The sequence below is a fragment of the Brachycentrus maculatus genome, unplaced genomic scaffold, assembly GCF_059751285.1.
Source record: "Brachycentrus maculatus isolate JH-2025_06_01 unplaced genomic scaffold, ASM5975128v1 h1tg000061l, whole genome shotgun sequence".
Lineage (NCBI taxonomy): Eukaryota > Metazoa > Arthropoda > Insecta > Trichoptera > Brachycentridae > Brachycentrus > Brachycentrus maculatus.
The window spans coordinates 1,480,097-1,506,302 of NW_028280815.1; the positions used below are offsets into that span (position 1 = coordinate 1,480,097).

General features: G+C 34.3%; 3 protein-coding genes across 3 annotated transcripts; 2 read left to right on the top strand and 1 right to left on the bottom strand.

Moving 5' to 3' along the window:
* The first annotated feature begins 12,958 nt into the window (after positions 1–12,958).
* LOC148311534 (F-box and leucine-rich repeat protein 13-like) lies at positions 12,959–14,975 on the top strand. Its single transcript, XM_088256537.1, has one exon. The coding sequence runs from the start codon at positions 13,213–13,215 to the stop codon at positions 14,560–14,562; it is 1,350 nt and encodes a 449-aa protein (XP_088112663.1). The 5' UTR covers positions 12,959–13,212; the 3' UTR covers positions 14,563–14,975.
* LOC148311535 (RNA demethylase ALKBH7, mitochondrial) lies at positions 14,965–23,164 on the bottom strand. The gene is made up of 5 exons (XM_088256539.1): positions 22,977–23,164; positions 22,195–22,412; positions 21,225–21,398; positions 18,388–18,512; positions 14,965–16,532 (listed from the first exon to the last, which is right to left on the bottom strand). Exons 1-5 carry the CDS (start codon positions 23,083–23,085, stop codon positions 16,397–16,399), a joined length of 762 nt encoding a protein of 253 aa, XP_088112665.1. The 5' UTR covers positions 23,086–23,164; the 3' UTR covers positions 14,965–16,396.
* A 112-nt stretch (positions 23,165–23,276) lies between these two features.
* On the top strand, positions 23,277–23,898 carry LOC148311536 (translation machinery-associated protein 16 homolog). The gene has a single exon (XM_088256475.1). It carries the CDS (start codon positions 23,377–23,379, stop codon positions 23,866–23,868), a length of 492 nt encoding a protein of 163 aa, XP_088112601.1. The 5' UTR covers positions 23,277–23,376; the 3' UTR covers positions 23,869–23,898.
* The last annotated feature ends 2,308 nt before the right edge of the window (positions 23,899–26,206 follow it).

Consider the following 26,206-nt stretch of genomic DNA (forward strand, 5'->3'; position numbering starts at 1 on the left):
ACTTAATTTTCTTTAAACCCAGGTAACATTCAACGCATTCGAAATTTTTGCTTATAACACGGTTTTTTCAAGAAATAAGTTCAAATACATATCGCTCACTCCTTCAACAACTTCATATATCAAAAATCGTCAATTTTCAGTTGGGAATGCCCATAAAATGTATTATATCCCAGCAAAAGCGGCATATTTTTAACTTAATATTTACCCGCTACAGGGCAGAAAGTATTGTTTTTGCATTTTGAAGAAAAGGTATTGTTAATTTTTTTTTTAATATCGTTAATATTTTTCAAATGAAAAAAAAACAATCGGGTTTTACTTAAAAAGATCTGTTGCACAGTAAAAAATTCAATAAGTGGCTTGATATTTGTTTTTAATACATTTTATTATATTTTAAACTTTAAAAACGATCTGAAAAATAAAGTTTTTTGATATATGACGCTGTTGAAAGGATTGGCCAAATATTATAATTTGACAACGAGTTATCAACATTCCAATATATTACGGTGATTCGTATTGAAAGAACGCATGAATTGTGTATTTATGTTTACGAGGAAATGTATTATTTGGGATTTAAAAGATTCCGGGATTTTTTTGTTGTTTTGTTACTGATAGAAAATCACCTAGGTAAGTTATATTTATGCATTGAATGTAAGGTTTTTACACAAGGAAGTAACACGACAATAAACTGTTTCATGGCCATTATTCAATTTTTAGTAATATCAATAATAATACTGATTTTGTACTACAATATTTGAGTGTGTCTTCACAACATTTTATTTATTTATTGAACGGCTAATGCCTTTAACATGATTAATACATAAATACAGTATTTAATCAAAAAATACAGTAATGAATACACCAATAAAGAAACAAAAAGTCTTAAACATAAAATAATAATAAAATAAAAAATAGTAAGCACACGTCTCCTTCACACACTATCAGCGAGCAGCGAGAGAGAGTGAAACACAACGTTTAAATTTACCATTATAACATGGAGAAGAAATGCTGAGAAAGTACAGATTTCAAAGTGGATAACAATATATTAAATAAATCTATACTTTCAAAAGCATGTTATTATGAATATTGTGAATGAAATAACTGGTAAAATTAAATGCTACCTTAAAAAAAATAATGTTTTCAAGCGTTTCTCAGTATGTAAAAATAATCCGGGGTTCAGATCTTGCATACAAATAAAAGAGTCTCTGCTACATTAAAGCTTTCTTAATCCAGCATAGATGGCTGTTGTGAACTTATACCTATTACTGTGTCATTTATTTGAAAGGAATATATAAAGCCAATACTTATCTGCAGGTAGGATAGTTAGGAAAGGGAAGGTATATGTGAAAAATACATCACAAACACCCATACCAATTGAAAATGAATATTTCACTTTAAATGTTGTAGATATAAATGAACATTAAAATTTTTCCATATAATTTCTCACAGGAAGAAAACTTTTGGGCTTCACTGAACATGGGTTGAAGCAGCGAATGATAGCCATCCAAGGTATTATTTTCCTCCTAACAATTGGCTTCCTTCCAAGCCTAGCCTCCCATTCTGCCTGCTAACGTTCCCAGGCTAGCAGGAGCCATGTATGTATGCACATGATTGTTTTAGCAAATTATCTAGGAAGATAAATATACAAGAGCGCATTTGCATACACTCATCTGGGTCGAAGGCGCCTCGAGAATACTAATAGTAGTGGAGATGTACGATGCACATATCGCTCACTCCTTTCAAGAACGTCATAAATCAAAATACTTGATTTTTCAGGAGAACGTTTTTACAGATAAAAAATATAATACAATGTATTAAAAATAAATATCAAGCCACTAACTGAACTTTTTACTGTGAAACAGATCTTTTCAGTAAAACCTGAAGGTTTTTTCTCCATTTGAAAAATAATTAGTATATTTAAAAAATAATGAAACAATATCTTTTCTTCAAAATGCAAAAACTACACTTTCAGCCCTGTAGCGGGTAAATATGAAGTTAAAAATATGCCTCTTTTTCTGGGATATAGTACATTTTCTGGGCATTCCGAAATCATGCACAACTGAAAATTAACGATTTTTGATTTATGACGTTCTTGAAAGGAGTGAGCGATATTAGGACTCAAGGTGTATTACAATTTAATAGATTTATATTATCCACTGACACTTCGTGATGGAATTGCATTTTTAATTTATTATTAGATTAAAACCAATATTTTTAGCTTTTCCACTTTTTTTTATGTGACCAGCGACCGGGTTTCGTCGTTACCGACATCATCAGACTGGTCTGATGATGTCGGTAACGACGAAACCCGGTCGCTGGTCAAATAAAAAAAGTGGAAAAGCTAAAAATATTGGTTTTAATCTAATAATAAATTATTACAATTTAGTTTTTTAAATTTAACTTTTACATGGTAAATACCACTTATTCTTCTATCGAAATAGTGGTATTAAGTAAGTATTATTGGGTTATATGTCCAAAATTAAACAAGGTTTATTTGGTTGGATTCTAGACTTATTTATGTATATGTTAATACGTGACGCGTTTCGTCTTATTAGGGCATTCATTATCAAACACTCCAGTGTTTGATAGGAGTGTTTTAATAAGACGAAACGTGTCACGTATTAACATATACATAAATAAATGTAGAATTCAACCAAATAAACCTTGTTTAATTTTAGATATATTACCCAACAATTCAATATGGAATTCTACCAAATGTCTGCAGTTACAATAAAAAAAAATAACTAAATATTTTTTTCAAAAATATTTTCCTAGACTGGTACTCTACTATGTGTAGTAGGTATAGGGTATTATCGCTCGGGATGAATATCTATCTAATTTAACACACTCAACCTATAAAGGATTGTGTAAGACTCGTTTTGTGTTTATAACAGCCGATATAATCAATAATTTATTTTGCTAAATTCGCCTTCGTAAATACGTTGTTTTAGTAAGTTGGCAGCGAATGACGTCACAAAACGAATTCACATTGCTACTATTGCATTTCTATAAAGCAGATACATAAAGGGATAGGATCTAAGGGATTACAAAAAAAGTATTGAAATATATTAACTTATTAACATTGAATACGATAACATTATATGTTTATATGTATATTTATTCATAAAAAAAAAGATCAACTTTAGTCAATATCAGAATTAAAAATATCCATAACTAAAAAATCTGACGTGCTACATTTTTTTTGCTTTCGTTTTTGAATTTAGCTATGCAAAGTGCATAAAGATCAGGTATTTTCATGCCAGTTACAAAATAAAAGTTGTAAATTGTCGGCCAGTGTTATTACATGGATTTAGACGCAATAAAAAAATTCTAAAAAAAGCATCATAATACATATTTTCAGTTTATTATTATTGTTTTTATTTAAAATTAAATTAATGACCGCACGCACTTATGCGTCTTTTAATTTATGCATGACTGCAGGTTTATGACGCGTATCTTCGCACGCATAGATCGACAGCCATAGACAATAATATACATCATTAGGTAGGGTGCGGGAATAATTTTATACAGGTAGGTAATACCTACTCATATGTTCATGTAAATCATTTATTCGTCTTCTAACCCTTATTCATACCTGATGGTGCATAGGGCACTGCATGGTATCGACGCAGTGTTATCTTTATTTTTACTAACATAAAGGCAGGGCGATATATCCTGGGCCCAGGGCAATTTTAAATTAGTATTATGCTTGAAAATAAATATATTACATATTTTTTTGATTTTATCATAAGTGGGTACATATTATAAAATCATCATTGAAGCGCCCTTGAGGTAGTAAATTACGAAAATGGCGCCATATAAGTTATCCAAATTTATTATTATTATTATCATGTGGGTATAACCTTTTTTCCTTTACAAAACGTTAATTATTTATAATTTTATTAGGGAAATTTTACTTAAATATTTTTTTTGTATTTCTGACAACTCAACACAGATGAAGAAGAATATGAAAGTCTGGACATTTACAGGGCATACGGCCATCATAGGCTGGTTTAAGTGATCAATTCATACACGTACAACTTTCACCATTCTATCCATGATATACAAAAGTAACCCTAAACATAAAGAGTAAATCCACTCACGAGCTATGCCCACTTAGGCTATAAAACTTATAAAGTTAAAGCCTGAGTAGGGTCATGATAAGCGGTGTTGCATAAGCCGTAGCTAGATTTCAGAGTCACTTGGACGTTAGGTAATACAAAAGCATATTTTATTTAGCTGTGGAAGAGTTAATAAACATATCACCACATTTTTTTCTGGTAATTTTAGTTACCGGAAGGAATTGCCAAATTTTCTCAGAATAAACGATGACTACCAAAAATTGTGTTTCGCAAATTTTGATTCTGTATCGATTTGAAAATAAAATATTATTGTCTATTTTCTCTTCTCAGAAATCTATAAGTTCTAATGAAATTGATGTCCAAGGTATTAATTTTCTCTAGAACTTGGACTACTTGTATATCACATTAACCTAAATTTGTGAAATCACTTCATTCGAAATAATAATTTAACAAGAATTTTATTATTTATTTAATATATTGCAATTACGTAAAGAAAAGAAAAATATTTTTTGAAATTTTATTAAAATGTTTTTATTTATTTATTTACTTATTTATTTACATCTTATTTGAATAACATATTACATATCGCTCACTCCTTTCAACAAGGTCATATATCAAAAATCGTCAATTTTCAGTTATGCATGTTTTCGGAATGCACAGAAAATGTACTACATATATCCCAGCAAAAACGGCATATTTTAAACTTAATATTTACCCGCTACAGAGCAGAAAGTGTTGTTTTTGCATTTTGAAGAAATGGTATTGTTTAATTTTTATTTTAAATAAAAACTAAATATTTTTCAAATAAAGAAAAAACCTTCAGGTTTTACCTAAAAAGATCTGTTGCACAGTAAAAAGTTCAATAAGTGGCTTGATATTTATTTTTAATAAATTTACAACATTTTGAGTGTGTCCAAATACTTGTTCACAAAATCTGGATTATCTCCAATTACAGGAGTTATAACTCCTGTAATTGGAGATAATCCAGATTTTGTGAACAAGTATTTGGACACACTCAAAATGTTGTAAATAAATTATCTGGTCAAATTATAAGCTTAATAATAAAAATGAAAATGGTATTTTCTGGCGTTTCTCATGTGTGTGATTATAATCCAGGATTCGGATCTCACATACTAATATAAGAGTTTCTGCTTAATAAAAAGCTTCTTTACATCTCACCAATAGATGTCTCTAGTGAAGTTCTAGTGATTCATGAACAAGGTTTCTAAATTGGTTCATATATATAGAACTTCCAAGAATTTGAGTAGTGTGGTTGTCAATAATGGGTAGAATTGGTGAATGTTACACGTGTGTAAAGTGATCACTTAAACCAGCCTATGACGGTCGTAAGCCCCGTAAATGCCCAGACTTCCATATTCTTCTTCATCTTTGATGAGATGTCAAAAAATAATATAAACAAATAATATTTAATAAATTTCATTATATTCTTAAACTTTAAAAACGATCTCCTGAAAAATCAAGTTTTTTGATATATGACGTTGTTGAAAGGAGTGAGATGCATGAATGCAGAAGAAGCGAAGAATGGTTGCAAATACAGATTGATATGGCGTTCTATTCTCTCTGCCTAGTAAATAATTTAGCAGGTATTATGAAATGTAGGTATTTGTTTAACTATATGAAGGCTGTCTGGAGGTCGGATTTATACTAGGTAAAGACCAAATGCCGCCTATACAATGCCTGCGTTGCTCCTGTTCTCTTATACGGCTGTGAAACATGGCACCTTACAAGGGCCCAGAGCAGCCGTGTACTAAGCTTTGAGAATAGGTGTCTGCGGAGAATTTTAGTCTGCGGAGAGTTTGACTTTGTGAGGAATGAAGAGATAAGGCGTAGGACGCAGCAAATCTTGGTCACAACTGTCGTCAAGAAAAGGCGATTCAGTTAGCTTGGCCATGTACTCCGCATGCCTCCCGAGAACCGTCATCAAGCTTGCCTCTTTTAAACGGATGTTCCAGCCGACAGAAAAGCCTGGAGACAGTTTGTAGACTTAGGGAGCGGATATGGTTTAATATAATAATTGATATTTTGTTGTAAAATAATAATTAATATTATGTAATATGTGCCTATTTGATATTGTGCCACAATAATTGGTTACATTATCCAACATTTTAAATGCCTACTTTATTTTCCTCACAGCGCGCGACACATCCCATACCGTATTTCTAAACGCATCGCAATTTGACCACATAATGCACAATACCAGCTATTTGTCGCATGACAATCGCATTGAACGCATATCAAATTATACACAACTGGTAGCAATTTATTGTGTTTGCCAATAATGACGCTTCATTGTACAACTAATTACTATAGATTGACGAGAATATCCGTCGCCAGTTTTCTATTGTCAAGTAATAGAGAATCATTACTCACATCCGATTGGCTTCGCATGCAAAAAAGAGAGAATTTTTTACTCATTTATTTATTAAAAATTTATTAAAAATTGAAGTTATAAAAAATAAAGAGTTGTTATAAGTATAAGACAAGAACATTCGAATACATAAAATAACAAGAAAGTATGATCTACATTACAAAAATTACATGAATAGTCTGGCTGACAGAAAACTATTGCTTAAAGCTTGCTTATAGGCAGATAGGGAGTTGGGAAAAATGTCTGCAGCTTCACTATGTGTTACTAAGAATATGGATTTAAAAAAAAAAAATATTTGTGTTGATATTAGTAATGTTAGTAAATAACCACTCACCGACTACTTCTGTCTACCGGTTTCGAGACGTACCCGTCTCTTCGTCAGGACATACACTACAATTTAACAATCATGCGAACAACACTACACCACACCCACTTAGTACTATTCACATACACTATCACTACACATGCAAAACATGCAGAGCGAGTTGTTAGTCCCACCATGCTTTTGGGAAACTAAATAATAAAGTAAAAAATGTAATATAAATAAACGCAGGTTGGAAACTATATTAGGATTCAAAGAGAAGGGGGTAGGTTCTGGGAAGTGGGAGGAGTTGAGTTAGGAGCTGATCGGTTCAATGTTACGTCATGATTGTTAAATTGTAGTGTATGTCCTGACCAAGAGACGGGTACGTCTCGAAACCGGTAGACAGAAGTAGTCGGTGAGTGGTTATTTACTAACATTACTAATATCAATTAAAATGTTTGACCACAAAGTAAATGCTTTGAATATAAAAAATATTTGTGTTTTTATTATTTACACAAAAATTTCAATTTCATACTATTTCTGCGAGTCTAAGCAGCTCATTATTAGAAATTGGTATCAAATAGTGGTAGAGTGGGTTCGAACCGAGAAACTTTGACTTTAAGTTTGAGTCCGCGACACTAACCACGGGACCACAACCCGACACATAATTATTGTTAAGGTAACAAATTTTTGGTAATTGGAGGAAGGAGTATCAGTACTTCTTGTATTTCTTGGGGGTACTCCTTAATTGTATTAAGTTTAAAAGGTCAGTAGAGTCGTATTCAGAATGAATTATTTTGTATAGGATTATATGAGGTCATTAATAGTTTTTAAGCTTGATATTTCGCTCACTCCTTTCAAGAACGTCATAAATAAAAAAAATGATTTTGCAGGAGAACGTTTTTAAAGTTTAAAAATGTATTACAATGTATGAAAAATAAATATCAAGCCACTTATTGAACTTTTTACTGTGCAACAGACCTTTTTAGGTAAAACCTGAAGGTTTTTTCTCCATTTGAAAGATATTTAGTATATTTAAAAATATAATTAAACAATACCTTTTCTTCAAAACGCATAACAACATTTTCAAGTTAAAAATATGCCTCTTTTGCTGGGATATAGTACATTTTCTGGGTATTCCGAAAACATGTACAACTGAAAACTGACGATTTTTGATTTATGACGTTATTGAAAGGAGTGAGCGATTTACATCTAGTATTTTTTTTATTTTTTTTTGTGAATTACCTAATCTGAAATCTAGCTACGGCTTATGCAACACCGTTTATCGCGACCGTACTTAGGCTTCAACTTTTTAAGTTTTACCGCCTATGCCTACTCGTGAGTGGATTTACTCTTTATGTTTAATAATTTCATGTAATTCATGACTGAAAATTCTAGGCAAAAACACTCGCTATCTCGCTAGAGGCATGAGTTCATACCTACATTTCATTGATTCTAAGTTAGCAGTGAAGTTACTTAGGTGTATGATTTTACTTAGGAACTGAGTTTACTTATGTACTAGGTATGTATATATATATATATATATATATATATATATATATATATATATATATATATATATATATATATATATATATATATATATATATATATATATATATAACTTCTCTTTAGCCGGCTTTTTCGCTATCGGGCCCTGGGTCGGTCCAGTTAAGAGAGCGTCTACTGTAAAACAAATTTATCAACCAGCAGGAAACTGAAAAATTTCAACGAAATCTGTGGTTGAAATTAGTAATTTTTTATTAGCTGAAACCATTATGAAGGTAAAGTATACACTACTCAATATACCTCGCATTTGTTTATATGGGTATTGAAACGGTATAATTTAAAAAGTTATTAGGTGGGTACCATGTGATTTGGGTTCACGAGGCACGCTGATTGACTCCATTGGATCGCTGCTTATTTACGACAATAATAGATAATTACCGTGGAGCAAATTCCATGGAAATACAACACCTCGGTATGGTACTCCATGTTAAATGTAAATCACAGCATGCATTTGAAATATGAACACGATACAACACACAAACAGGGCTGACATACTCGTACAACCGGTGCATACCTGTTTTTGACTCCAAAACCTATGTTAGATGTGCCTATCAACCTTATTCTTCTTCTGTGCGTGTCATGTCAGGCCCCCCTGACGTCGACTATCACTTGAGAGTAATTGTTTCTTGGGTAGGTCTAAACAGCGCCTCGACGGTCGTGATCCCCGTCCAATATAGTATATTCCGGAGCCAGGAGATTTGCCTTCTACCCACACCTCGTCGACCCTCTATTTTGCCTTTAATTATTAGGTGCAATAGCTTGTACTTATCTCCTTTTAGCACATGCCCCAGATAGGACACCTTCCGGACTTTGATATCAGTCAGCAACTGGCTCCCTGCTCTTTTGCGCTGCTGACCATATCGATCCATGGACTATCGTATTGATTTTCGGCAAGTGTTCCCTAGGACTTACTCAACGATTAGTTAAAGAAAACCTTTTTTAGGATACCGGTTATATTACAATAAAAATCAATGCCAGCCCTGCTCATATTTGATTTAAATTGGTACGATGTACGGATCGATCAATGTGCCTTGATTATATGTTTTATTACTGTGTATTGAATGTATCCAACATTGAGTAATTGTAGCGTGCGCATGTGTGATACACGACATATTGTTTTTAGTTTATTTGCTGAAGTGTAACAATGACGAACAGTATAATATGAGTTAATCACGGATTCATTTAAGAGGGAAAGGATATTTGAATTGAAATCGTAATAATTAGAGATTATTATAGGTGTTTCAACATGAGACACTTAGAATAATTGTAATAATTTTATGTTTTCTCATTTGTATTCTCAGTTATATTTTCTCATTTGTTTCTTTCAAACATGCTTCTGACCTAACGTTTTTCTCATTTGTTTCTTTTAAAGATGATTCTTACCTAATGTTTTCTCATTTGTTTATTTTAAACATGCTTCTTACCTAATTTTTTGTCATTTGTTACTTTTAAACATGCTTCTTACCTAATGTTTTCTCATTTGTTTCTTTTAAAGATGATTCTTACCTAATGTTTTTTCATTTGTTTTTTTTAAACATACTTCTTCCCTAATTTTTTCTCATTTGTTTGTTTTAAACATGCTTCCTACCTTATGTTTTTTCATTTGTTTATTTTAAACATGCTTCTTACCTTATTTTTTGTTATATGCCTTTTTTATACCTGTTTATTGTTTTATATTTTGCCCTGCATTAGTTTTGTTTAATTTTTTATATTTTTTGTAACTTTCTTGTTTGTGTTTCAGTCTTGCTAACCTTAATCCCATATCCCAAAATGAGAAATAGAAATTACTTATCAGGAATATTATATATATATATATATATGACTTATATATCGCTCACTCCTTTCAAGAACGTCATAAATAAAAAAAACTTGATTTTTCAGAAGAACGTTTTTAAAGTTTAAAATTATAATATTATACAATGTATTAAAAATAAATATCAAGCCACTTATTGAACTTTTTACTGTGCAACAGATCTTTTTAGGTAAAACCTGAAGGTTTTTTTCTCCACTTGAAAAATATTTAGTAGGTATATTTAAAAAAAATAATTAAACAATACCTTTTCATCAAAATGCAAAAACAACACTTTTTGCCCTGTAGCGGGTAAATATTGAGTTAAAAATATGCCGCTTTTGCTGGGATATGGTACATTTTCTGGGCATTCCAAAAACAAGCACAACTGAAAATTTACGATTTTTGATTTATGACGTTCTTGAAAGGAGTGAGCGATTTGTAATATGTTGTGAAAAGAATGACAAAGTATCTATCGTTTTTATATAAGATTCATTCAATCAGACAATGGATTCACCCTACAGATAATATATCAATATTAAAGGTGTCTCAACTAGCGATGAAACATTTTTTTACATGAAAGAAGGAGAAAATCTGACCATTTCAGGACTTACGACCTTACATTTGGCTGGCTGAAGCGGTCACTTTATAACAAATGTAACGTTCACCATTCTGGCCATTATTGAACATCCATATTGCATTTATTTTGAAAGAAGTATAATATGTTTGAACCGTTATTGGATTCCTTTCGCGTGTTAGTTGTAATTTTGATAGAGGTGGAAATTTGGTTGACAGTGAAGTTGAAGATTAAGTTTATAGATTTCTCCAATGGAAGTTTATAGATTTCTCCAATTACGATAGACGGATCACTTTTTGTTTTTGTTGTGTTTCAGCATAATAAAAATATGAATATAAAGATACATCCTAGTTTTCACTACATATTTTACATGTCGCTCACTCCTTTCTTTTCGTCATAAATCAAAAAACTTGATTTTTCAGGAGAATGTTTTGAAAGTTTAAAAATATAATACAATTTGTTAAAAATAAATATCAAGCCACTTATTGAACTGTTAACTGTGCAACAGATCTTTTTAGGTTAAAACTGAAGGTTTTTTCTCTGTTTGAAAAATAAGTAGTTTATTAAAAAAAAGATTAAATAATCCCTTTTCTTCAAAATGCAAAAACAACATATTCTGCCCTGTAGCGAGTGAATATTAAGTTAAATATTTGCTTCTTTTTCTGGGATATAGTACATTTTCTGGGCATTCCGAAAACATGCACAACTGAAAATTGACGATTTTTGATTTATGACGTTCTTGAAAGGAGTGAGCGATGTGTTGCCTCGGCGCTCCCCACAGATTGGATGTCCATCGTAAATTTTACGAATATCCCGTAATCTAGGGTTAAAACACTCACATGCCACTGGTACCTTTTTTTTATTACCTAACGTCCAAGTGACTCTGAAATCTAGCTACGGCTTATGCAACACCACTTATCATGGCATGTTTTAAGGACTATACCTACTTGTGAGTGGATTTAGTATGTTTGAAGTTATTTTAATTTAAGGGGAAATTCTCAAAATTCAATTTCCGAACGCGGACGACCACGCAAGAGGTCGGTCGTGCCTTCGCGCGCAACTAAAAAAATATACATACATTGGATTTTGACTTTTTTTAGAATAAATCGACACTAGCTATAACACCCAAGAAGGGTGAAAAGCCATCAAAAAGAAGAAGAAGAAGAAGACTTTTTTTAGAAAATACATAGAAAAAATATTTTAATACATTTCAAACTCATTTCCTTCCAATAATTATTTTAATAATTATTTTAAAATAATAATTATTAATAATTATAATAATTATTTTAAATTCAATTGCGTCAAATTTTACCTGGGTTTAAGGAAAATTAAGTCGCGACTTATCGAATACTGGGCATAAAGTAACTATTATTTCATGTATTTTATAAGTGAAAATTCTAGGCTAAAACACTCGCTGAATGCTAACATCGTAATGATTAGCTTAAAACGTAGATAATTCTTTATACTGCTGACATCTGTGGAAATAGTCTCAAAGAAAAATATTCATTCTTTTAGTTACATTATAAAATTAGACAATGTTAGATCCACCTTTAGTGTAGTGGTTAGAAGTTTGGCTTAGAAAAAGTGTTAAGGTAATTTAAACGTGTGTCGGGTTGCGGTCCCGTGGTTAGTGTCGCGGACTCTTAAGTCAGAGTTTCTCGGTTCGAATCCACTCTACCACAATTTGATACCTTTTTCTAATAATGAGCCGTTTAGGCTCACAGAAATAGTATGAAATTGAAATATTTGTGTAAATAATAAAAACAAATATTTCTCTTTAAAAAATAATAAAATAAAAAAAACAATGAAAGATGTACCTAAATGTGATTAGAAACCGAGGAAGGAAGAAAAAGTCAGTTAGAAGTCGTAAAATTCGTTGTGCATGTATAAGGAGATGGACGAATGTAGAAGAGGTGAAAATGTCTGTAATGACTTTTATGTGTCTGGGATGGCATTTTATCGTCTCTACCTACCCTTACGAAGTGGCGAGATAGATAATTTTAAATACTATTTCAATGAGATAACACTGCATGGTATTTATGGGGATAAGCGTTGCAAATTAAATATTATTTCGCAAATCAATAAGAAGATTTTTTTTAGAATAAACTCGAATTATTGCTATGAATAAACTATATATGTAAGTACTTACGTTGTAAGAGCGGAAATGTTTCTAATAGCGCCCTCTTATGATAAAATAAATTATTATATTCTATTGGTATCTTTGAAATTTTGCACAAACTTCGTGTCTATTGACTGTCACTCATTTTAATATGGCGGACAACGTGCTCGCTTTTTCGTGACATCTGTCAGAGCCTTGGAAAAGGGTTAATTCACTACATTAAAATTCAATACTACCATCTCGCGAAGTGTTAAGAATATGATACTTCTGTGTACAGTTTCATATTTGGATCCCTTCGCGAAATTATGTGTTTTAAAAGTGAATCTTGTAACAAAGCAATAACCTTCAGTGATCAGACATGTTAGATTTTTGCGCCGAAAATCCAAATGACATCATGTTGGATCCATAACTTGCTGGCGATGTTCGGAAAATGCATGGCGACGACCTTTAACATCGGTTACGATGCGGAGTTGTCCAACGGGAACACGTACGCCGGGGGAGACATGGAGAACCTGCCCGACGAACTTCTGATCGAGATATTTTCCTATTTCGACATCAAGTATCTGACGACCATACATATCAACGTTTGCAGGAGATGGCGCAGGCTGATCGAGGGCAGCGCGAGGCTGAACTCGCACTTCTCGCTGGACGCGACCAACGACTTGTCCTTCCTGAAATCCTGGCCCGGCAGCCACCACATCAAATCGCTCGTCATCCGCTTGGAGGTGGACTTGATCAACTCACTGTTCGTCGAACTGGAGGCGATATGCCCGTCCATCACTTCCCTCACCATAAACAAGTGCAACGTGCTGAGCGAACGCCACGTCCACCGGCTGAGCAAGTGCTTTCCCCGACTGCTCTACATAGACGTGTTTCTCACGAGCCACTTCATCAGTCAGCACTTTCTGGACATACTCTCGAGAATGAAGTGCATCGTGCTGAATAACCAGATAGACGAGCAGACCTTGCGCTCCATAGCCAACAACTGCCACAACCTGAAGGAGCTCCACATGTACGGCTATGTGCAGTTCTATCCGCTCTCCCAGCTGCAGAACTTGCTGCTGTTGCGATTCAACCAGCTGACCAAGCTGACTCTGAGATGCCACGAGGTGAACGACAAGACTTGCCAGATCATCGCTCTGTGCTCGCAGCTGCGCCACCTGTGCCTGTACCACTGCTGGCTGATCACCGATTCTGGGCTGGCGAGCCTCGCGCCGCTGGGCCACCTCGGTACGCTGCACCTCACCGGCCTGAAGCTCGTCACCAGCGACGGGCTGGAGCAGTTCATCCGGGGCCTGGGCGAGCAGCCGCTCACGGAGCTCAACTTCAGCTCCTCGGTGCTCAACGACCGGCACGCCCTGCTGCTGAGCGGGAAACTCACCAACGTGCGCATCCTCGAGCTGTGGAACTGCCAGTACCTCACGAGCGAGGGCATCGGCTACCTGGTGGCCTCCTTCAAGAAGCTGTACGTCCTGGACCTGAACATGACGCTCTCGGACAAGGTTCTCGCCGAGATAGTGTTCCGGAGTGATATTAAGATTTTAACGTTCGACAAGAGATCGAACAAGATGATAATTGTACCTGAAAACAGAAACTTGGTGATCCGACCGGCGTTCAGGTGCTACGACGAGTTTTACTTCAGAGGTAATTCGGAAGGGTTTCGAGCCAACGTTCTGTGCTACTCTTATCGGCACCAGCTGCCTTACCGGAGCTCCACCAGCGAGTCCTCGTCTTGACGACCTCCCGTCCCCGACTACGCTTCGTGAAACACTCCGATGTCCTTCTATTCCGAGTACTCGCCGATACTGCGGCAGTTTGTATAGTTTGTGTGAAATTTTATCCGGGAAATGCTACAACCTTTTACTCGACCGCATGTAATATAATAATGAAATTAAATCTGAATACATTACTATTTTCAACGCCCGAATAAAGGAAGAAGGCAGCGCTACAGTTCCTACAATTGTAGGAAACACACGACATTGTAATATGTACTTATTACATATTCAACAATTGGGTTTGTGCAACGTTATGACGATCAAGTACGGAAACCGCCGGCATATTTTATATTTTGTACTAGACTGACGGGAGACAATATAAATTATATTTCATTTTTGTGATCTGTTTGGATAATAAAATACTTTATTTTTTAATAATTTGATTTATCAACATTTTTATTTACAAATGTACAAAATTTGTTATATTATTTTTTATAATACCTTGTAAATATATAGACTTCATCAATTATTAACCTAAAAATATTATAAAAAATTTACCTTTTTTCATAATATTGGTGTAAATTTATTTTATATTAAAAACAAAACACTCGTTTTATACCACTCAAGTGGTTTTGTTTTTAATTTAATCATGTCATATTACAAAGTGAATGCCGAATTGATAAATGACAGTTTTATTTTTAATTTTATCATAAAATTAAATAATTTCGACATCGCATTATTTTTTTTTATATTAAGAGGGATAGAAACAACATACTTTGACAAAAACAACATAGTTTTGATCAGTAGTAAAAATCTATAAATTGAAGAATTGATCATTTCTTCTATAAATATTTAAAGATTAACCTTTCGCTTACGGTGCTTTAGCACCGTAAGCGAAAGGTTAATCTTAAATAAGTTTTTAAACTTAAATAAGTTTTTAAACTTCACGTATTATTTATTTTTGTCGCTACTAATGAGAAACTTTATATTATAATACTTTTATGTAATACGTATTTATATTACGGAGGAATACAAAAATTCTGAGCGCGTATCTATTATATTTTATATTGATACTCTCATTTTTAAAGTCGAGTTGTAGTAAATAGATATCACCAGAAGGGAAAGGTTAAAAAGGTACTTATTTAACAAATTTGGTTTTAAATTCATTTTTTTTCATTCTCTCGAACACTGGATTTTGGAGAACTATTTACTTCATAAATTTCTCAACTGATGGCAGCACCATTACTCATCTCCAACTAACTTACAAATGGTATCGTTACAACACTGCATATATATACAACTTTAAAAAATGCATGCAGTATTTGGATATTCTATAATGAGCAGAATGGCGATTATTGCACAAGTGTATATAGTGATATAGCGGATTAGTGGCTTGACTCTGGCCAATGTCTGTACACGGCAGATTCTCCAGTTCTTCAGACACGTTGCGCGTCGCAATGAGGATAGCCTGAAACGACAGGGTGTGATCGGTAGCCTGGGGGGGAAGATAGGGAGAGGAAGATCCCCTATACGATGAACCGATCAAGTTAAGGCAGCAGCAGGCACCTCGGTGGTTGGAGCGCTACGTGCAGCGCAGCGCAGTCAAGGAATAACTGGAGAAGAGTCATTGCTTCCACAAGTGTCACAACCCTTAGTAATGAGGGGAATAAGACGGAGAAAAGAGAAGAATATAGTGATCGTTTGAGCCAACCAAATGCCAAGCCTGGGATGCTCAGACTTACGTTATCACTTTGTGTCTCTATTGTGATGCCTATAATATAATTTGGTTTTTACTGCGTACATTTCTTTTTAAGTTACAAAAAATAAATACTGGAGTGAAGTTTTATAAACGTGTTCAGACAATTTTAGACGGATCAGGCTCCGATCTGGATATGATTGATATTCTTCTTGTTCGATTGATCTTCTGTCCTTTAAAATATGATAATTCATCCTTCAATATTTCGTGAGAAAAATCGTAGCGCGAAATCCCCCTGAAAATAAATGTATATAAGTATTAGAAATAATATGTTTTCTAACATACACAACAAAACAATCTTTTAAATTGATCGTAATTAACACAGAAAACTTAGCTTCTTATAATATATTCAGATGCCTATCCACAACCAATGGGCACTGCATCATTTTATAATTAACTTTATGGTAAGGTAACCATTTCTTCACTTTAGGTACCATACCAGGTAATATTGAATACATATCAAAGTGAAATATTTACTTCTCGTTTTGCGTGAAACAATATAATTCGCTTTAAGTGATGTTATTGTGATTTTGGCAGGCAAAGGCACCCCTGGCTTATCTCCAAAGCATGCATCTCAGCCACATTCACTATTTTATAAGATCCAGAATATATCGTGGGTATACTGCAAACGTTAACTCTAAAATCCCTGTTTAATTATCCCTGTTATTTAAAGCTTTTAGCTTGAATAAAATACCCGCTATTAAACTTGAAGTTTAACTTACGTTTAAAACCACATATATATATATATGACATTTCAAACTTATTAGTGTATTTTGCCGGTTTATAGAACATTGAAAACTTTATAATATTCATCATTACGTCAAAATTGCACCAATGATTTTATAATCAATATTTGAAGCAATAACGGGATATTCGATTTTATAAATTTTAAAATAACATCAACAAAATTGGATACCGTAGAACGGGGCTACTTGAACTTCATCTTATTGATGAGAAAATGAAAACATGCTAAAATAACAACATACAAACCTAACTTGATCAAACTTTCAATGGAGATGCAAATACATACTACTACTACTACTACTACCATCACGCCGTTTCTCCGCAGGGTTGGCAGAGAGGATGGAACGCCACACTCTTCTGTCCTGACATACACTCCTCGCCTCCTTCACATCCATACATCTAGTCATACATGCCCTCCGATTACACAGACTTTTGACACCGCCAGATTTTAGGTTCTGATTGATCTGATCGTGCCAAGTCTTTTTCGGTCGTCCACGTTCTGTTTTCCCTCTCACATTCGCCACATATATTTTCTTAGTCATTCTCTCGCTATCCATTCGCTCCACATGTCCATACCACCGCAAAGAGCTCTTTCTAATCTTTTCAATTATTCCTCGTTCAGCCTTACATTCCTTTCTTATATTGTCGTTTTTAATTCTGTCATACAATGATTTTCCACACATTCGTCTGAGGGAGCGCATTTCAACAGCATTCACTCTGCTTTCAATTATTTGCAATAAGTAGTGTTCTTATGCATACCTTACTTTCAAAAGATATTTTATCAATGAATAAAATCCTTGGGAAATCTAGTTTTACTGGGTGTATCCATAATTTAATAAAAGTCTAAAATTATAATTAATGTGTACTAGAATTACAAAACAGAGCTCTTAAGAATTTTTTTGATTTTTGTAATGTGCATATTTGGCTATTTGGCTAATAAGTTTGCCGACCACTGATGTATGGAATAAATGATGAATCCTATAATACTTATAGATTTCAATTAATAGAATATAATATGAAATGAAGAAAAATATGTACATATTTGTTTATTCACAATTTTTATTTCCAAACTTTGAACTACCGTTATATGTACCGTAGAACGTGGCTACTTGAACTTTGATGTGTTACTTGAGCCCAGTACAAAAAAAAATATTAAATCTGTATTTGGTCTACATTAATGACCGTATCGACATGATTCATTGTTTCCCTGACAGGTGACACTTATTGTCACGATACTTCGATCGATACCACAATCTAAATATTTTTTTTGTACTGGACTCAAGTAACACATCAAAGTTCAATTAACCCCGTTCTACGGTACATAAAATGAATACATTCGGACTTACTTCATCATGTAAAGACATCGTTGTGGAAGAAAGAAATCTGCGAAGAGTTCATTCCTAGCCGAGTGACGGAGTCTCATTATGGCGGGAGAAAGAAGGCACAAACCGGCTACAGTGTTGCCGCAAAACTAAAATAAATAAATTAGGTAAGATTGATTTTGGTAACACTGAACAATATCAAAATTATTTTTTGACATCTCATCAAAGATGAAGAAGAATATGGAAGTCTGGGCATTTACGGGGCTTACGACAGTCATAGGCTGGTTTAAGTGATAACTCCTGTAATTGGAGATAATCCAGATTTTGTGAACAAGTATTTGGACACACTCAAAATGTTGTAACATCAAAATTTGTTTGAATATCGGATGGAAGAAATGTGTAGCTAAGTGAGTATCCTTCTTTTCCCCAGACTATTGAATCCAAGGATCTCCAGAATAAAGTTTATTCTTCTTCTTCTTTAGCCTTTTGTCCTATCCTTCTTCTTCTTCTTCTTTTTCTAGATCCTAAGGATCTGTTTGTGCCTCCGCTTGTAGCTCGTGGGATGTTGACTCCCAGCTGTCTTTCCACCTTTTTGGAGGTCTGCCTGGGGGTCTGCGTCCTTCAAGAATTCCTTGAAGGGTGATACGTGGAAGTCTGTCATCTGACATTCTGTTTACATGATCATTCCAGTATCGCCTTCGTTGTCGTCCCCACCTCACGATATCCTCCGTCTTACACATGCTCCGGATGTCAGTATTTCTTACTCGGTCTCGCAATGTATTTCCGGTTATGGATCAGAGAGTCTTCATCTCGGAGTTTCGATGTCGAGATTTCGTTCCAGAAGTATCTGCTTTTGCCTCAATCCTGTCCCATCTTATCCTATATATCTTTCCATTTTTTCGGCCTTTTGCTGCTTGTAGCCAATTTCTACTCCCCACAGCGGCTATTTCGTCAGACCATCTTTTTTGAGGTTTTCCGACTCCTCTCTCATTCTCCCAAGATCTCCACCTCAAAATTATAGTGGTTCACCTTGTGGAGTCCTGTCTCACAACATGTCCCGCCTTTATAGGCGATAACATGTTGCGAGAATCATGATTTTTCAAACCCTTATCTGCACCCCAATGGTGCATAGGGCACTGCACCATATAAACGCAGTGTTATCTTGATCGTTAACACATGAAGGAAAGGTGATCAGCCCTCCGCTTCAGGTACCAGTCCAGGGTAATATTGAATAAATATTAGAGTGAAAAAATCACTAAAATTTATTTGACCCCCCAGGAATCGAACCCGGGACCTCCAGAACAGCAGCCGAGCGTGCTGACCATTACACTATGGAGGCGGACAGTCAAACTTTATAGTTTGACTAATCATAATTCAAGATAGCGGCTAATGTAAGGGGGATAGAGTCCCAAAAAGATAGGGTAAAGATGTATATTACCAATAGCCCATCCAATAATTGCATATTAAAAAATTAAAGAAATTTAAAGTGTACAAGTATATTTATATTAAATTTATCAATAATTTCTATCACTAAAAATTATGATTAAAGAAATACAGTTATAATTTGCGAACTAACATTTGAAAAAACTGTCAAAAGAAGTGAGTAATTAATTTTTCAATATATTTTTTTGTTAAAGGTATTAATATTATTTATTTTATCAAATACTGGATTATTCAAATGGAGCAAGCTAAATAAATAAATACTTCACAAATTTCTCAAGTTGTGGCGCTACAATTAGCCCTATTTTAAAGTCTATTGAGTTGTACCAGCATGTGGAAGGTAATCGAGACCATCGCATATATACAGGTTTAAAAAATTAATGCAACATGGATATTCAATAATGGGCGGAATGGTGAACGTTGTACTAGTGTGTAAAGTGATCGCTTAAGCCACACAAATGCCAGATCGTAAGCCCTGGGATGTCTCAGACTTCCATCATCTAAAAGAATGATGGATGTTTCATATCAAGTTGAGACACCTAAAATTTTGATATTTGAAAGTATCTTATCAGGGATGAATATGCACATATCCATCTCTGAAGACGACAAGATGCTTTGGAAACCTGTTGGATATGAAAACAAAAGTGGTTGACTCATATCGTAGTCATACAGGAGAAAGTGAACAAGTGTATTTTTTACAAAAGCGTGATCATTGACTATTTGATATCTTACTAGCTTAATATTGCCCTGGAAAAAATCCCAAAGGATTTTAAACTATGAAGTATAATATATTGACTTGTTAAAAATGACTAACTGAGAATCTCTCTTTCAAAGAATAATAATAATAATTTAAATTTTATATAAATAGGAGACCATAACAATTTCCGCCTCCGTAGTGTAATGGTCAGCACGCTCGGCTACCGTTCTGGAGGTCCCGGGTTCGATTCCCGAGGGGGGTAAAATAAATATAAGTGATTTTTTCACTGTCATATTTATTCAATATTACCCTGGACTGGTACCTGAAGCGGAGGGCTGATCACCTTTCCTTCATGTGTAAACGATCAAGATAACACTGCGTTTATATGACGCAGTGCCCTATGCACCATTGGGGTGCGGATAAGGGTTTTATTATTATAACAATTTCACTTTAGTACTTCACAAAGTATGTAGTATTTTTAAGTGGTATTACATAAAGTGAATGATGAATGATGAATTAATGTTGCCCTGAAAAAAATCCATAAGGATTTTAAACTTGGAAGTATAATATATTGACTTGTTAAAAATGACTAACTGCATTGATGATTTTCTTGCCATGCAAAAGTGACTTAAATGACCCTCCTGAACATTTTACATTTTGTTAGTTGGTCACTTTCTCCTGTACGACTATGATATTTTATAAAACTATGTTTGAGATTTATTACCCGAACGGAATCAACGTGGGGTTTGATAAAACCTTTAGCGTCTAGGTCCAGGACATGGGTGTGAGGGAGGGGCACCTCTGGAGGGGAGATGGACTGGCTCCGAGCCTTCTTCAGGACCGCGGCCCCCGGCCCTTTCCAATCCGTTCGTTCTGTTTCTTTAAATCCGTGGATCGCCTGAAAGAAAATATGAAATAAACTAAACCACTCACTATATTCCAAATGTATTTCAACTTTCAGTATCTTGTACTAATGTATGGAGTTGGCAGAAGAGGGATGAAAGTAGACTCTGAATGCAGTCGGAATGCAATCTCTCAGTGCGGCAAAATGATGTATGATAGACATTCAAATGGTGAAATAAGGAAATAATGAAGAAATGAAAGCACATCTATGTAATGGCCGCAACCGAGTATCAAATGTCAATGTTATCATAAAAAGATCCGAAATAAGAAGATACTACTGTAAATTTTGTATAAAATTGTCATTTCATTTTAAAACAATGTATTTTGTGTGTTAAATGCATTGTCAACTCTGCGGTATGGTAATATAACACTCTCATTATCATTCATCATTTACTTTGTGTAATACCACTAAAAACACTTCCTGATACCAGTTTTATCAATCACCTTATATCTGAAGACCATAATTTTAATAAATCAAAAGGTATAAAAATTTTGCATGGAAATTAAACTGGTCTTCGTTTAGGTAATCTAGAAAAACTGAAAATAAGTAAAGCAATTAATACAGATGTACGCATAATAAGTAATAATTTCAATTAAACTTATTTTACCCCTGTGATTCCTTTATCTTCTTTCTCTCTTTCTAAGAATAATAATAATTATTTAAATTTTATATAAATAGAAGACCATAACAATTTCACTTTAGTACTTCACAAAGTATGTAGTATTTTTAAGTGGTATTACATAAAGTGAATGATGAATGATAAGGAGAGCATTTCAAAACAATGGCTTACATCGTCCCAGTGGTCAAATTCATATCTCAGTTTTTTAAGGATAGGGTCCACTTCGGCTACCAACGCTCGTTCTTCTTCCTCTGTTATGAAGTCTGAGAGGACCTGCATGTCCCGAAGAAGGCCATCTTTAATATTCCTAATTTCTTGGTCATCGCTTTCCCAACTGCAGCATACGGTTAAATCGGCGTGATCGGGGACAGGTTTTGAATTTAAGGTATCTAAAATAAATAATACAAAAACACATTTTTGTTTGTTTTAGTAACTTTTTTATCCATCTAGTATGATTACTTATCCCAGGTTCTATTTACTATGAACTCAGTAGTAACTAACCATCACGCCGCTTCCCCGCAGGGGTAGGCAGAGAGAATAGAGCACCACACCACTCTGTCCTTGCAAACATTCTTCGCCTCTCCAACGTTCATGCATCTCCTCATACATACCCGCCGATTGTTACGACTCCTAACCTGACCACTTTCAAGTATTTGGCAAAACTGATCGTGCCATGTTTTTCTCGGTCTTCCTCTGCTCTTTTCCCAATAACATTCGCCTCATAAATAGTAGTATATATTTAGAATATTATATATCAGGTATGCCAAATACTTATAAGCGGTCAGGTTAGGAGTCGATACAATCGGCGGGTATGTATGAGAAGATGCATGAACATGGAAGAGGCGAAGAAAGTTTGCAAAGACAGAGTGGAGGGGCGTTCTATTCTCTCTGTCTACCCCTGCGGAGAAGCGGCGTGATGGTTAGTTAGTTAATAAAATGTAAATAAATCTCACCTTTTTCCTGAATTAATATCTCTTGATATAAAGATGGTAAAAATTTGAGAGACCTTTTAAAAACAACGGGTATTTTGGTTAAACACACGTTGGTAGCGTGAATTATCATTTTGATTTAATATTTGAAAAAAATTATGACTGGGATGTTTACATAATTTTGACAGCTGACTGACAGTGACAGTTAGTTTGAAGTATAGCCATATTAAAAAAATGCTCTAACTCCCTATTTAAAAATATTTTTTGATGTGATCACACTGACTCTTAACGGGCCCACCAACATAACATATTGAATACTTTTAGCTGTCATCTGTCACACGTGTTTTGAAGTTTTCAAAATAAGCGCGAATAATATTTACGTGGTTTACTTAAAAACGTCTATTATATTTTGTGAATATTTAAAATGCCTAACTTAAACAAAGAAATATCTAAGTGTAAACATCCGAACAGTAGGAAAACCCAAGCTCTCACTAAAAAGACGAAAAAGTTGGCCAATAAAGATGGAGCCAAGTTGGGTCAACTTATTAAACAAAACATCGTCGGAGAAAAGGTGCAATGGTTCAAAGAAAATGTGCCTTCTTGCGATGAATCTGTGTTTAGCAAAGATCAAATATTGAACGTTATAGAAAGATACATCGCGAGGTTTGACGAGGAATTGGCTCAAATAGAGATAAAACATTCAATCGGAGGAAGAAAAAACAGGCAGCATGCCAGCAGGGAGGACGTTATCAAAATGACCAAACAGCGGGAGAAAGAGGAGTTTGAAACGTGTGGTTTGGAGATACCAGACTTGCTGAGCAGTTCGCAAGTTCAACTACTCAAACAATGGAACGGTGAACTCCGCTTTCTGACCAATTTCAAATTGAAACGATATTCCAGAAAAATGTTAACTTGATTAATAAAAATAATTATTACTTAAATCTTTTATTTGTGTGTTAAAATCATTTGGCTTTTGTCTCCTTGTCGTTCTCTTGTGAAATTTTACAAACGGCCTTTAAAGGTTATACTTTACTAACGAACCATCACGCTGCTTCTCCGAAGTGGCAGGCAGAGAGAATAGAGCAGCATACCACCCTGTCTTTGCAAACATTCTCCGCCTCTTCCACATTAATGCATCTCATACAAACTCGCCGATTATTTCGACTCCTGATCCAGCCGCTTTCAATTATTTGACATACCTGATCGTGCCAAGTTTTCCTCGGTCTTCCTCTGCTTGTTTTTCCAACTACATTCGCCTCATAAATTTGTTTTACCGTTCTTTCCTCACTCATTTTTTCCACATGTTCAAACCATCTCAACACATCTTTCTTAATTTTATCGATAATGCTTATCTCAGTCTTGCATTCTTTCCTTATTTAATATTATACTTTCATCCGATTTTACATTGAAGACTAAAAAAGAAAGGTCGTCGGCTCACAAAATTTTATTTTCTTGTTAGTTACTGGCCAGGAGGGCAATGTTTTTCTACCTAAACCTACTCTGTATCCACCCTCATTTGAACCCCATCTAACTTGAGAACCTCATTCTTTAACCAGTTGCCAGTTTATCCCTCATCTCTCATTCTCATCATAATTTGACTTTTTTTATACATTTATTTAAATCACAATTTTTACATATTTAGAACATTTTTTTTTCTTTGCAGAGACCCGCCGAGCCTCAATGTGTGTCTTGTCGGTGGAGTTCTTTTTTAATATATTTTTTATTGTTTTGAACGATTTTAACCTAATATACACACAAAAAAGAGAAAAAAATTAAGAATATAAACATTTTACAATTTTCATAAAATTAAATCTTGATCATTTACCCATTCCTTTATTTTGCCCTTGTTCCATATTTTATTTTGACCTCTAACATCTGTCAGCAACAAATTAAAAATGATCGAAACGATATATTGCAGTGTTGGAGTCCCATATTTATTGTTAATTCTTGGGAGTATCAAACCTTCACTGTGTGTAAATTGTGTATCATGGTTGTGTACTTAATTTCGATATTTTTGTCTAGTTTGTTGTTTAACAATGATACTCATCTACAATATTCTATGTAGGGACTGTTAAGTGGTTGAAGGACCTCGACCTGCCCATTGGCTGATACAAATATGCACAATAAACCTTACATAAGGCTGGCATTGTACACAATGAATCCTGTCCATAACTCAAAAATGGTTTTTGTTGGGAACAGACCCAATCTAATTATTGTCTTTGATCACTGAAATCTAATTTAAGTTAAAAATTCACACCAGATTGCATCTAGTCCACAAAATATGGTTTTTCACTAGTCTTATATATCACAAAATAAAACCAAAATTCTTCTTTTTATCCTTATCCACACCCAAGTGCACAGGGTACTGGATCATATTGACACATTGTTATCTTGATTGTTATTTACATGAAGGTAAGGTGATCATTTCTGCGATTCAGGGATCAGTCCAGGGTAATATTCAATAAATATAAGTGTTTAAAATCTCTAATCTGACACCAAAATTATTATTTTTTAAAAGTAGGTCTTAAATTATTTTAAAAAAAGGTTTTCAATAATAATTCAATAGGTCCAACCGTGTTAGAATAACAATTAAACTTTTTATACTTACAGAAGCTCAAATCAATCAGATTTTGTCAAGATAGTTTCACAACGGCTTGCATAATCGTCAAGCTTGTACGAGGACTAGTACGAGCGTGTGGTTCCTCGAGCGCCCGACGCGGCTGCTGAGAGAACCACGCTCTATCATTTATTTAATTTTCTCCGGACATTTACATCTCAAGTCTACAATTTTTTGCTCATCTATAAATATTGTGATTGGTGTTAACTTGAAATGGTTAAAAGTTATAATTTTATAAAGGTTAGCTGTTAACTGATGAAAGTGCATCAATAATATCATTGCATCCTTCAATATAGCAATGCTGGTCTAAACGGTGTAGTGTATTTCTAAGAATCTGTGCCGAATGAACACATGTGGCAAGTTGGCGTTAAAAAGTGCTTTGTGTTCGTCCCTTAAGGGTACTTTACGACCATAGTGTATTCATCCGAAACCCCTAACTTCTCTGGGATAAATGACTGCAATAAAAATGTACAAATACCAGTCTGAGAACATGTGCTTAAACGGTTAAATTTTATGAAATCGAACTACAAACTTAAATACCTCAATTGCGCCAGCTCCCATTTGTATGAAAGCAAAAGCGGAAAATCTCAGAGACAAAACCATCATGTCGGATCACGGAAGGGCGGCAAAAGAGGAT